The sequence below is a fragment of the Triticum aestivum genome, chromosome 6B (genome assembly GCF_018294505.1).
Source record: "Triticum aestivum cultivar Chinese Spring chromosome 6B, IWGSC CS RefSeq v2.1, whole genome shotgun sequence".
Lineage (NCBI taxonomy): Eukaryota > Viridiplantae > Streptophyta > Magnoliopsida > Poales > Poaceae > Triticum > Triticum aestivum.
Window position 1 is genome coordinate 577231936 of NC_057810.1, and position 13445 is coordinate 577245380.

Consider the following 13445-nt stretch of genomic DNA (forward strand, 5'->3'; position numbering starts at 1 on the left):
AAGAGTCTAATCTAAGCCTTTCTAAATAATTTTTCTTCAGCAATTGATCAAAGGCTGGGGGGCAGCGGCCCCCCGGCCCCAACATAGCTCCGCCATTGAAGAACATGGTGTCATGAAGGAGCTACAGTGTTTACGGACTGCGTTGATTTGATCGTGGAGATAGGCAATGCGCAGCTTACTCATTGTCATCGGAAGGCCAATGAAGTCGCACATGAAATTGCAAGCATAGCTATGAGAACTATCATTCTCAAAACATAACAAAAAAAATTTATGAGAACTATTGGGTAGATGATTCTCCATCTTTTATTAATGTGTCTTTTGTGAACAATGTAAGTGTTCTTATTTGATCAAAAAAGATGTATCGCCCGTCGATATGCTGTTCAGGTTTTGCATGCGGAAATAAGTGTAGCCTCGTAACCTTCTTTTGCTGTGGAAAAAGTCTAAAACAAACCTTAAACTTGTAGACGAAAGCTAAATCAAAACCTGAACTTGTAATCCCGGAAATCCGCACACCGAACTCTTCAATCCCGGTCTATTTTAAACCTTGAAGGTATTTAAATGGTATTTGCTGACGTGGCAAGGGCTGGGTGGACACTAGGACGAATTGGGCTGGCCCGTTAGCACAATCGCTCGCTTGCTCTACCCTGTTTAGCTTTTTCGTTTTTCTTTCTTTGTTTTTTCATTTTTGTAAAGATAATAAATTCTAGTTTACATTTTCGTAATCACAATACACACCTTTTAGAACTACACGTACCCACTTTGTCTTCCCCTAAGGGGTACTCACTTGTCTTAGGAGTGACAAAAAATACCTTCAAGAACATGGTGTCATGAAGGAGCTACAGTGTTTACGGACTGCGTTGATTTGATCGTGGAGATAGGCAATGCGCAGCTTACTCATTGTCATCGGAAGGCCAATGAAGTCGCACATGAAATTGCAAGCATAGCTACGAGAACTATCATTCTCAAAACATAACAAAAAAAATTTATGAGAACTATTGGGTAGATGATTCTCCATCTTTTATTAATGTGTCTTTTGTGAACAATGTAAGTGTTCTTATTTGATCAAAAAAGATGTATCGCCCGTCGATATGCTGTTCAGGTTTTGCATGCGGAAATAAGTGTAGCCTCGTAACCTTCTTTTGCTGTGGAAAAAGTCTAAAACAAACCTTAAACTTGTAGACGAAAGCTAAATCAAAACCTGAACTTGTAATCCCGGAAATCCGCACACCGAACTCTTCAATCCCGGTCTATTTTAAACCTTGAAGGTATTTAAATGGTATTTGCTGACGTGGCAAGGGCTGGGTGGACACTAGGACGAATTGGGCTGGCCCGTTAGCACAATCGCTCGCTTGCTCTACCCTGTTTAGCTTTTTCGTTTTTCTTTCTTTGTTTTTTCATTTTTGTAAAGATAATAAATTCTAGTTTACATTTTCGTAATCACAATACACACCTTTTAGAACTACACGTACCCACTTTGTCTTCCCCTAAGGGGTACTCACTTGTCTTAGGAGTGACAAAAAATACCAGCAGACGCATAAATAAGTTACACGTAGGAGGACTTGAACTCAGGATAACACACTAGCAAAGACCCGCACCTAACCAGTAACCCCGACGGCTGCTAGCGATTATAGACAGGGCTTCGTTTTAAAAAAACTAACAGAAGCGTTCATATATGAAAACATTCCTGGTTTTTTTAAATTTTTCTGAAACAAAATGTGAACAATTTTGAAATACCCATTATAATGTTTTAACGCAAATAATTCAAGAAATTCCATTTTTTTCAAATGTGACACGGTAACTTTTTTCCAAACACGTGTATTACATTTTCTTAATGATAATAAAGATTTTGCAAAATTATAGAACGTTTTATTTCATTGCGTAATTTTTTTTAAAAAATCAGGTATGAACATAATTCCCCCAAAAAACAAAAAAAAAGAACAAAAAACTGATTGTGTTTTAAAAGATGGTTCTTTTGTCAAAAGTATTCGGAATTTGATGTAAAAGTTCGCACTTTAAAAAATGTTCGGCCATTTAAACAAAATACGTTTAAAAAAATTGCTCTAAAAAATGTTTTCAATGCCGACTTTGCGGTCTGTTATTAACTATGTTGAGCTTCGAATTATATATCACTAACAGACACGTACTCAGGTGGCTGGCAGGTGGGGGGCAGCAGCGCCTAGTCGCAAGTTCAATACCCCGAAGTGTCTACTTTTGTTTTCAAGTCGCGCCTTATAGAAACGAATTGAAGAAAAGCATTACTTCACGCCCGATGGGCCGGCCCAATCGCGTCTGCAGCCAACAATCCTGGTATTTGATCTGCCACGTCCACAATCCCTGTTTGGGAACGTTTTCAGGGTTTAAAACAGACCGGGATTAAAGAATTTGGTGTGCTGATTCCCGGATTTTAAGTTAAGGGTTTGATTTGACTTTTGCCTACAAGTTTAAGGTTTATTTTAAACTTTTTCCTTTTGCTGTAGACCGCCCGGTCACCCTGGCACGGTGGGAGCTAGTTAGTTCTATTCATTTTTTACCACATGTGACAAAGTGACTCCTAAAGAGCTAAACTGGTGACAGTTTTCAGGCTTGCCTTATTGATTCTTCTTGGCCGATCTCGACGAGCTATCGGACAGTGAATTTTTTTGTTTCTGCGAAGCATATACAGTCCGAAAAAACTTGTCCCTCAAATTGGTGCTAGACACATCCATTTGAAGGAGGACAAGCTTTTTCGGACAAAGGGAGTACGTGCTATGATGATAATTTGTTGGTTGTGTGACTTGGCATATTTCAGCAAGAGAAACGCAAAGGTAGAATTTGGGTTAAGATGTTGATGGCAGCATGCCTGCCTCAATTACGATGATCTGAGTTCTTTTTTTAGAAAGGAAGAGGGAAGACCCTCTATATTGAGGGATGCACACAAGCATATATTATCGATTATTGATAATATCAAACAAATCAGCTTACAAAGAGGAACATCATAAAAATTGAGTCCACCCATAGGACATGGGACATGCCTCACAGCATCTCCATGTCATACCACCAAACCTACCACAATATATTAGAAGAAAAAGGATGCAAAGCTCCAAGACAACGACTTCAAGAAGGAATCGCGGCTGTTGGTTGGTCCAAACAGATGTGTCGGACCAATGGGATATCACCCTTGAAGGGGTCGAAACACTTTCAATAAGGTAACAACATAGGCAATTCAATAAGGTAACAACATTGACATTGCATGATGAAGCAACAAAGCAAGATCCTGAGTTTTCACCCGAAGAAAATACATCCACGATGTTTGTCGCCATAGTCAGCACCCACCACTCTACCTGTTCACACGGAACTAGCCGGCCAAAGGAAAAAAATGAAAATTACCAAAAGTAAAGGCGTTGTCACGTCGCTTACCATCATTACCGCACCATCATCTCAATTGATGGTTGTTGTATGGTAGCCGTCATCATGAAATGCACCATCTCGACAACTATCATCGGTAGCAGTGGGAGAGGGTTGCGCCTCGCACAACCACCCGATGTGACCAACCCAATGCCCGATGCATCGCGCCAAATCCATCTGATCTGGCAAACCTCACCACCACCTAGCTACACCAACCCATGTGCCACCGCATCTGATCACACACATAGGAATGTCAAATATGCCTCTGACCATCACCGACGAGACAACCCTCCCCTAGGCAACGACGACAGTTGTTCTGCTCGTTCACCGCTGCCGGTCACATCACCTCACACTCGACGCACTATCGAACCCGACTATGGCTATAGTAATCTTCGCACGACCTCGCCAATCACCAACGGCGCTTTGACCTCTTCAACCACACCGTCATTGGGGACGAGAGGGCACAAGTGCCCGCACAACCTTTGGCCTATGCATCGACGGCCACCCACCTGGCCCGGCGCATCTTGATAGAAAGCTTTAGCAAACAAAATGTTATAGGGAGATTATGCAAGCAAGTGATCCAACTTTGCCTTGTGCCCCTATAGTCAGTGGGCCCATTTTGTGCCTTCCTTCTAAGAAGAGTGAGCTATCCAATCCTCTAGCCCTTTCTGTGGCATGCATGCAACAAGAGGCCTGTAGAATATTTTCCTTAAACATTTTTGCCTAACAAAATAACCGCACCACTATATGATTAACGTCTTGGGCAGTGAAGTGGCTCACAATTCTGGCAAAAGAAAGGTACGGCGTTGATCTACTTGAGCGCTCTCACGTGACAAATTGCAAGCCAGCTTTTACACCCATGCGTGTTCATGAGAAGTTCTCCCATTACTTTTTAAAAAAAAAATTGAGGAAAGTTGTCCCATGATATTGGAGAAGCTAATATTCTAACCACCGACTCAGGCGGATCTCCCCTTCACCGTGAAGGTGGACAGCCTACATATTTGGGAACACTGGTAGGCTGCTACCAGGACCAAAGATCCACTAGCGACTTCGTGGTTTTCTCCCATCCTAAGCCAAGTCCTGCAACAAAGGCTTCTTTGGTGACTGGCTTCTACGATAATTAGGTGTTAGGTGTGATATACTTTGGGTCATGGATAATCGTGCTTCTATTAACTTTTTTTTTTGCCAGGGCTTCTATCAACCATTGAACGCATGAATACATCAATTTAGTTCCATTCTCAGAAGCGGAGACATTTAGTTCACAGCAGAAATAATTGAAAGACGTGAAAAAGTGCTTATTAAAATGTTACACACATCAGGGGATAAGAAATATAATAACAGTATAATTCAACATGTAAACCAAAATCTTCAGATTTAAACAAGTTCACAATGCAACCAAGGGCACGTTCAGTTTGGTGGGGATGGAAGAGAGCTGAGGGGTGTTAAATCTTGGTTCACAGGATAGGAATTTTTTTTCTGTTGAGTCTTGCGTAATGTTTATTTTCCTTTGAAAAAGTTAGCAATCCTGCATAGGAATAGGAATCCCGTTCCTATAAACCAAAGGGAAATTTCCTATAGAAATCATATCCTACAGAATTCCTATGAAATTCCTCCAAACCAGAGGTCTAAACCCTCTCCAACCCCCATGGGGAGAGGATTAACTGACAAAGGCCTAAACTAGCTTATTACATGAAAGGACCATAATATCATCCCAAAGAAGGGACATTAAATGATCACCAACCTAGAGCACTATAGGATCAACAATTGAAAACTGCAATGGTGGATAGGTTGGCAATGCTGTATGTGAAGCAACTTCCAAATCAACAACCAAAAACAAGCAAAACCGATATAGCAAGCTATTTCACATGGAACATGGCATCTAAGAAACATGCACAAGTCTTCAGTATGTTTAAATTTCAAACACTAAACAACGTCTTTAAGTTCTACAACCATGGAGTAGCAAACTAAGCAGATCACAAGGCTCTTCTAGCTGCAGGTGATATCTCTTAAGTTCTCATCTAGCATTGACCATCCACAGGCTTACCCTGCATATGGATGGTAGCGACCAGTAGCACCACCACCACTGCTGCTACCATAGCCTCCCCTAGCACCATAGAGTCCAGCCACGCCAGACCTAACACTAGGATCGGCACTGGCACCTGAAGAGTCATAACTAGGCCCATAGCTAGACGTGCCATAAGGCACAGCATCACGCCCATATGCACCACCTAAACCACCACCATAAGGCACAGCATCACGCCCATATGCACCACCTAAACCACCACCATAACTGCCACCAAAACGACTGGAGTAGAGCGACGATTCTCCATGATGACCTCCAAATGCTCCATCATAACCACCATAGCCGCTACTATAGTCACCAGGATAAGCACTACTGTAGCTGCCAGGAACATAAGCACTACTGTAGCTGCCAGGAACATAAGCACTACTGTAGCTGCCAGGAACATAAGCACTACTGTAGCTGCCAGGCCTAGCGCCAAAACCAGGTGATTTATAGGGGGCAAAGCGACCACCATTGTTGTAACGGCTGGCAAATCCATCATAACCATCTGCATAAGGAGATCTCCTAGGTTTGCTATCAAGTGAATGAGGTGGGTTAGAGGGTTTCTTTGGTTCTGCCTTCTTGATCTCCACCTACAGCAAAGCAAGAAAGTCAACCTATGTCTCTTTCAATTCTATTTACTTCCAAGAATGGAGTGCTAATAAACTGCCACCTATGTAAGAACACAACTGGCGACTCAAACGAAAGAGCAAATCAGGCAAATATGGTGTGATAGCTCCAAGTAACTGGAGGTCTGTACTAATTATTAGTGTCTGTGGTACGAAACTAGGCTCACGGAAGTCTAGAAAGCACCAACGAAGGCTCACCTGAGTACCATTTAGATCAATCTTATTGCCTTTCTTAGCTAACAAATCATCTACAGTTTTTTCTGCATCAAACACTATAAATCCAAATCCTCGTGACCGGTTGGTCGAATGATCACAGATGATCTCATGTTCCACCACCTTTCCAAACTTTGAAAAGAAGTCCTTGAATTCACCTGTTAAATAAACACGTTGAGGACTTTAACCTAATTATCCAGAGCAACGAAGCTAACTGGCAGTAAAAAAGAACACATAATACCATCTGTTAGAGCAGTAGGCAATCCGCCAACAAAAATCTTCTTTGTCTTGAAATCTTTCAGGGGGGCAGCACCCTTCGGGATAGTCCTTTTAATTTCAACCTGGAATTTTCATATTATGTCTAGTTAGTTTGAAGTGAAACTGGGGGTTTTAAGCCTTTTGATTCTTAAAAAGAAACCGCATTAAAGATAGAACTGTTTTTTTTTTGCTGTGGCATGCTCAAGGATCTTAAACTTCATATGACTTGTGTACATAAAAAGCAAGGAAAAGCGATGAGCTCCCATGTGAACTGATGTAATTGCAGCAGTAATAGGAACCATGCAGTGTACCTGCTTGCCATCGATGACATGGTTATCTTCAATCACTCTGTCAACAATAGCAGGATCTGAATAGGTAATAAATCCAAAGCCTCTGGGCTTTTGGGTATGGCGGTCCTTCATTATTACCGCATCAATTATCTCCCCGTACTTCCCAAAGTACTCTTTGAACGTATCTGCACGTCAAGAACCAAGCAAATCAATTAGTAGCAAGTCGGTGTTCAACAGGAGAACAAAACAGCATTAAAACATCTACATTGGTATGCTAACTCATCATCAAGCACCGAAGTAACCTGCTTAACAGGTTCAAAAATATCGTAAAGGTAGCGTTTTAGGTCCTACCAAGATAATAAGACATCAGAAGAAAGTGAACATCAATTGTGGAACGTTTTGCTAGACTTAAGAACTGCATAAAAAATCCTACTGTACGACATGTTCACAAATCCCACAATGTACATACGACGGTTTCTCGTCCGATGCATGTACGACACTGAGTCGTGACCCTTCGATCCAACGTCACAAGCAAATCCGACGATGCATGGCGGCCAACGGAAATCAGATATAGAACGCCGTATATGAAGCAATTTTGTTTCTTTAATAACACAGAAGTGCTTCTTTTTTAATCAGTTAACATATGCACCCAGTATCGTTTAATGATTTTCCAACAAACAATTCACTTCTGTCTACCCAAATAGACTCCATAACAGGACTCCCAAGTCCACCTCCCTTCATATCTAACCGCAAAGCCGTGTATCATAACAATTCGCATACACTAATGACGACCCAACCAAATCACAACAATTCGCATACACTAATGACGACCCAACCAAATCACAAGTTTTTTACGACTAAACAGACTGGCGTCCACGGGATCTTCGAGGCTACAAACCTCCACAAGGTAAATCGACATCTAGGGCAAACAACGACTAGATCTGAAAGAATACGAACAGAACCTAACGAAATCGAGAAGCTTGCGGCAGAATAAAAGAACAAGGTACAAGGTCAAGTCTAGAACGGATCTGCACGTACCCATGCTTGTCTGCCTGGAGAGCCCGCCGATGAACATCTTGCTGCACGAATCCCCCCGGAGAAGAAACAGAAAAAATCATAATCAGCGAAAAAAGCACGTCTCGGCAGTCGAGATGCAGAAAACGAGCCGACGGACGGAAGGTACGAAGGGGGGAGAGAGAGGGCTCACGCGGGGCTAGCTCCATCCTGCTGCTTCATCTCGCCGGAACCCTAGGCTGGTGGGTGGGGAAACGAGGGGCGGAGGGAACGTGCTCTGCGGGATTGGGGATTTTGCCGGAACTCTAGGCTGGACCGCGGACGGGGAGGTGTATATACCTATACCCCTCGAGTCTCACAATTCGACAATTCGGTTACAACTCCCCCTCGCAATGTTGTGGAGAGGCGGTTTACACTATAGCTGGCCAAACGGGCCGGCCCGGCCCGGCACGGCACGGCCCATCCTAATCGTGCCTGGCACGATCCGGCCCGCCTAGGCACGATTATTATACGGGCCGTGCCGTGCCAGCCCGCGTGCTGCAGCCTACAGCCCAGGCATGGCCCGTATGCTAATCGGGCCGGCCCACCGGCACGCCAGGCCCACTAATCTACCTCCTATTTTGCGTACTGGGCGTTTTTTAGCCTATTTTTACCTGTTGGCCCATATTAGGATACATAAAAAATATAAAAAATTTAATTGGGCCGTGCCGTGCCGGCCCGCGTGCTCGCCCTTCAGGCCCAGGCACGGCCTATGGCGTGCTGCGTGTCGGGCCCGGCCCGTTTAGCATGTGCCGTGCCGTGCCGACCGTGCTACCGGGCCGGCCCAACTATCCCGGCCCGTTTGGCCAGCTATAGTTTACACCGAGGGCTTATACCGCCATACGATTAAAAAAAAGACTTATACTGCCAACTCAACATGGGGCCCATGTGTCAGCCTAATATAATTAAAAATTTGGCATAATATTTTTAAACATGGCAAATCAAATGTTTTTTAGGCACATTTAGTTGGCGCGAGGATGACAGATATAGTTTACGAGCACGGCTGGAAAAAAAAGTGAACTAAGACGGATTTGTTATGCTTGCCAACTAAATTTGCTATTGTCGGCAAGCACAAATTGTCATTAAAAAGTTTGATTTGCCATGGTCAAAAAACTGACGTCGGATTTGTGATGGAGTTCATGGGAAACATACTCTATTTTCCTCGTTCTTACCTCAATCTCTATTTCTCTCTCGCTGCTTCACTGACCCTTTTGATTGATTACTACGACGGCGCTTGGCGCATATGCATCGACCAGGGCAGATGAGGAGCGCGTCGAAGACCAAGGAGTGAGTGGGTGTGGCCACTCCGGTGGTCGCGAAATGATCTAACACGAAAGCAAAGTTTTGGCAATGTCATGCGGGGTGCCAACGCTAAAAATAACATGGCGGTGGGCCTGCTCGCCGCCATGTTGGATGCGCTGCTCTAGACCAGGGCATGACCGTGTCACACCGCGTCGGAACCAGGCGTTGTGGAGACGAAGTTGCCGGTGTCGCTCGTCGAAGAGGCAAGTCATGGCATCCTGGAAGCGGAGTTGCCGGTGGTTCTCGTCACGGACATGATGAGAGTGAACCATCGCACAGGTGTCGCATCATGCGTCGACATCAACTTATGTGGTCGCTTAGCCCTTGTAGCCATCAAATTGAGCCCCACTGATGTGTGCGTACATGATTATGTGTTTCTTCATCTATACCAATCTAGCTAACTGCTGGTAGTAGGAGTGATATGGACTGAACAGTGGGAAGATCGATCTTGAGGAACTCAAAATGAATTTGAAAAAAAAATAAGAGAAATCGCTAGCAAGCATAAGAGACACAAGAGGAAAAAAGTCAAGCCAACAGTTATAGAATATGTGTTTTTCTAGGGTGACATGGTGGAGAGAACAATACCCAAAAAAAGAATGCACACCTTTGATAACAGGGTTCATGAAGGAGTGGTTTATAGGATTGGTTCTTTCAAAATCTACCATGTCATAGGGAAATACAATGCAATAGATCATCCATACATAATGATTTTCGCCTAGAGAACAACCCTGGGTTCAATCGTTCCTCAACCTAAAACTTTTCAGAGTTTAGATACACAGCTTGAAAAAATGGATTGGATTAAATATCTTGATGCTGGGTAAGCTTACTATAAATTTTGTTTCCATTGCAGTCTTATTTACAGTGCACAGATTATCAGTTTAGGTGATAATGTGCAAGTTTAGATTATACTCAGTCACTCAGTCACCACTTGTCTAGTTTTACACGTTGGTACTCTAGAGGGATCAGTGATATTCAATAGAGTGCCCGGATTTATAAAGAAGTTAAACAAATGATATTCTACACAATTGAACATTTTGATATACGGAATGCTAGAGAAACATACAAAGCAGTGAATCACCCATTGAGACTTTGTTTCGGTGAGTGAACAATAGCTGAACCACCTACTCCACAACTAGAAAAGTTTTCCATGTTGGCCTATAATGTGTTCCCTTTTAACAACTTGAGAAGCGTGTTGGGCAGAATATTTTAATGCCAGGTTAGATGACGTATACTTTTTCTTCTCATTTTTATGCATATAAATAATTAATTGTCTTATGATTTTACATTCCTTTCAGATGCTCTCGGTTTGGTGACTTTCATCACTGATGTGTACCACCATCTGGTAGTGCTCTATGTAACTATTTATTGTATTATGGATAATTCATTCTTATGGCTTGTTAATTAACTATGAATCTTCATACAATTAGTGTGTTGTTGTGACATTATGGGAAGATCTGGTAGATACATTTGACGATGATAGACTATCTGAGTGGTCGAAGGATGAGCCTATTGTGGATATGTTTGTCACCATCTTGGTTGATCAAAATTCAAGTATGTAAACAATGACGTCGAAGAGATTATTTTTGGTCACTGTCTTAAATTAATTTGAGAAAAATGACAACGATATGGAAATTATTACGACATTCAGGTAGGCTAGCATTCAAATAGACCTGGGCCACTAGATGGTACAATAATATGGTAGCTCTTGAGGAGTCAGCCATCTGAAATGTAATAATAACAAATTGCTCTTCCTATGCTTATTTTTGTATTTTTAAGAAACAAGATCATATCAAATTGATTTGTTGGTAACTATTGGAATCATGCAGCAGGAGGTTCATGCTTCATCAAATTGAGTTACAAAGAATGGCCCAAAACTGGCGTGAACCAACTAAGACATCCATTGTAGCGTTAGATGAACTACATCCAACAGATATGATGATGCATCATTATGCGTTGAACAATGTCTCAGTTTCTTTGGGTATATAATATATTTTGCATTGTGTAGCCATTTAGATTATATGTTAATATTCTATAATGTTGCACCAGAAAAGGGCTACAAGTTAAGAATCCGGGTTACTTAAATGGTTCTAGTCGATGATTGGTGGTACATGAGCTATAGAGAATGATCAAAGGAGTTAAGGAGAGTGATGTATACAAATGCACGACTTGTTCGAACCATGTGCCACTTCCCGGTATTTTTCTCATAACAACCTAGAAATAAGCGCATAATTTCAATTATCGATGTACTACAGATCATGTGGTTACTTGCAGATAAAAAAATCGTCTTTGCATCATAGATGTGTAGAATGGTGGTATAGTAGAGCCAAAATATGTAGACTTCGCTCTTTGGGCCACGGGTTGTGGCTCAAACAAGGGGCCTGACTTGGCACATGCATTGAATTGCATGCTCTGATGGGAAAGAGATTTGTTGTCACTGCGACCACAGATAGCAATTCACTTGATGGCGATCACAAATATATTCAAGTGCAGGCCACTAAGCCGTTACAAGGGATGACCGCCTCCAACCTTTTCCCCCTCGGTACTTCTTCAACAACACAAAAGGATGGTAGTGTTCTTCCTCTGAAGCGGCACCAACTGGTTGTAGGAAATATGCCCTAGAGGCAATAATAAAGTTGTTATTTATATTTCCTTATATCATGATAAATGTCTATTATTCATGCTAGAATTGCATTAACCGGAAACTTGATACATGTGTGGATACATAGACAAAACACAGTGTCCCTAGTAAGCCTCTACTAGACTAGCTCGTTTATCAAAGATGGTTAAGTTTCCTAACCATAGACATGTGTTGTCATTCGATGAACGGGATCACATCATTAGGAGAATGATGTGATGGAAAAGACCCATCTATTAGCATAGCATATTGATCGTTCAGTTTTATTGTTGTTGCTTTCTTCATGTCAAATACATATTCCTTCGATTATGAGATTATACAACTCTCGGATATCGGAGGAATGCCTTGTGTGCTATCAAACGTCACAACGTAACTAGGTGATTATAAAGATGCTCTACAGGTATCTCTGAAGGTGTTTGTTGGGTTGGCATAGATCGAGATTAGGATTTGTCACTCCGAGTATCGGAGAGGTATCTCTGGGCCCTCTCGGTAATACACATCATAAGAAGCCTTGCAAGCAATGTGACTAGTGAGTTAGTTGCGGGATGATGTATTACGGAACGAGTAAAGAGACTTGCCGGTACGAGATTGAACTAGGTATGAAGATACAGACGATCGAATCTCGGGCAAGTAACATACCGATGACAAAGGGAATAACGTATGTTGTCATAACGGTTCGACCGATAAAGATCTTCGTAGAATATGTAGGAACCAATACGAGCATCCAGGTTCCGCTATTGGTTATTGACCGGAGAGATGTCGGTCATGTCTACATAGTTCTCGAACCCATAGGGTCCGCACGCTTAACGTTCGATGACGATTTTGTATTATATGAGTTATGTGATTTGGTGACCGAATATTGTTTGGAGTCCCAGATGAGATCACGGACATGATGAAGAGTCTTGAAATGGTCGAGAGGTAAAGATTGATATATAGGACGATGGTATTCGGACACCGAAAGTGTTTCGGGATGCACCGGGTACTTATCGGGTCACCGGAAGGGGTTCCGGGCACCCCCAGCAAAAGATATGGGCCTTATGGGCCAAGAGGGGAAACACACCAGCCATAAAGGGGCTGGTGCGCCCATCCTCCCCCCATATGGGCTGGCCAAATTGGAGAAGGAAAGGGGAAGGAGGAAAGGAAAAGGGGAATAGGATTCCCCCTTCCCCCTCCTCCCTTCCTACTCTGAATAGGAATAGGAAAGGGGGAATGCCGAATTGGGAGGACCCCAAGTAGGATTCCTCCTACTTGGGGCGCCCCCTTGGCTGCCTAACCTATATATATATATGGGCACCGCTAGAACACGCACCAATAATTGTTAGCCGTGTGCGGCGCCCCCCTCTGCAGTTTATGCCTCCGGTCCTATTCACATAGTGCTTAGGCGAAGCCCTGCGTGGATCACTTCACCATCACCGTCACCACGCCGTCGTGTTGACAGAACTCTCCCTCGACACTTTGCTGGATCAAGACTTCGAGGGACGTCATCGAGCTGAACGTGTGCAGAACTCGGAGGTGTCGTACGTTCGGTGCTTGATCGGTTAGAACGAGAAGAAGTTCGACTACATCAACCACGTTGTCAAACGCTTCCGCTTTCGGTCTACGAGGGTACGTGGACACAC

At 43.0% G+C, this 13445-nt stretch overlaps 1 protein-coding gene across 2 annotated transcripts; it reads right to left on the reverse strand.

The window, feature by feature from the left end:
* Window positions 1–5264: 5264 nt before the first annotated feature.
* Window positions 5265–8243, reverse strand: LOC123138129 (heterogeneous nuclear ribonucleoprotein 1). Of its 2 annotated transcripts, XM_044558036.1 has the most exons (7): window positions 8044–8243; window positions 7875–7915; window positions 6858–7021; window positions 6530–6629; window positions 6274–6446; window positions 5658–6039; window positions 5265–5612 (listed from the first exon to the last, which is right to left on the reverse strand). In XM_044558036.1, the coding sequence occupies exons 1-7, from the start codon at window positions 8070–8072 to the stop codon at window positions 5425–5427; spliced, it is 1077 nt and encodes a 358-aa protein (XP_044413971.1). In that variant the 5' UTR covers window positions 8073–8243; the 3' UTR covers window positions 5265–5424. The 2 variants fall into 2 exon arrangements, with proteins under 2 accessions (XP_044413971.1, XP_044413969.1); XM_044558034.1 differs by having other exon boundaries at window positions 5265–6039.
* Window positions 8244–13445: the final 5202 nt, after the last annotated feature.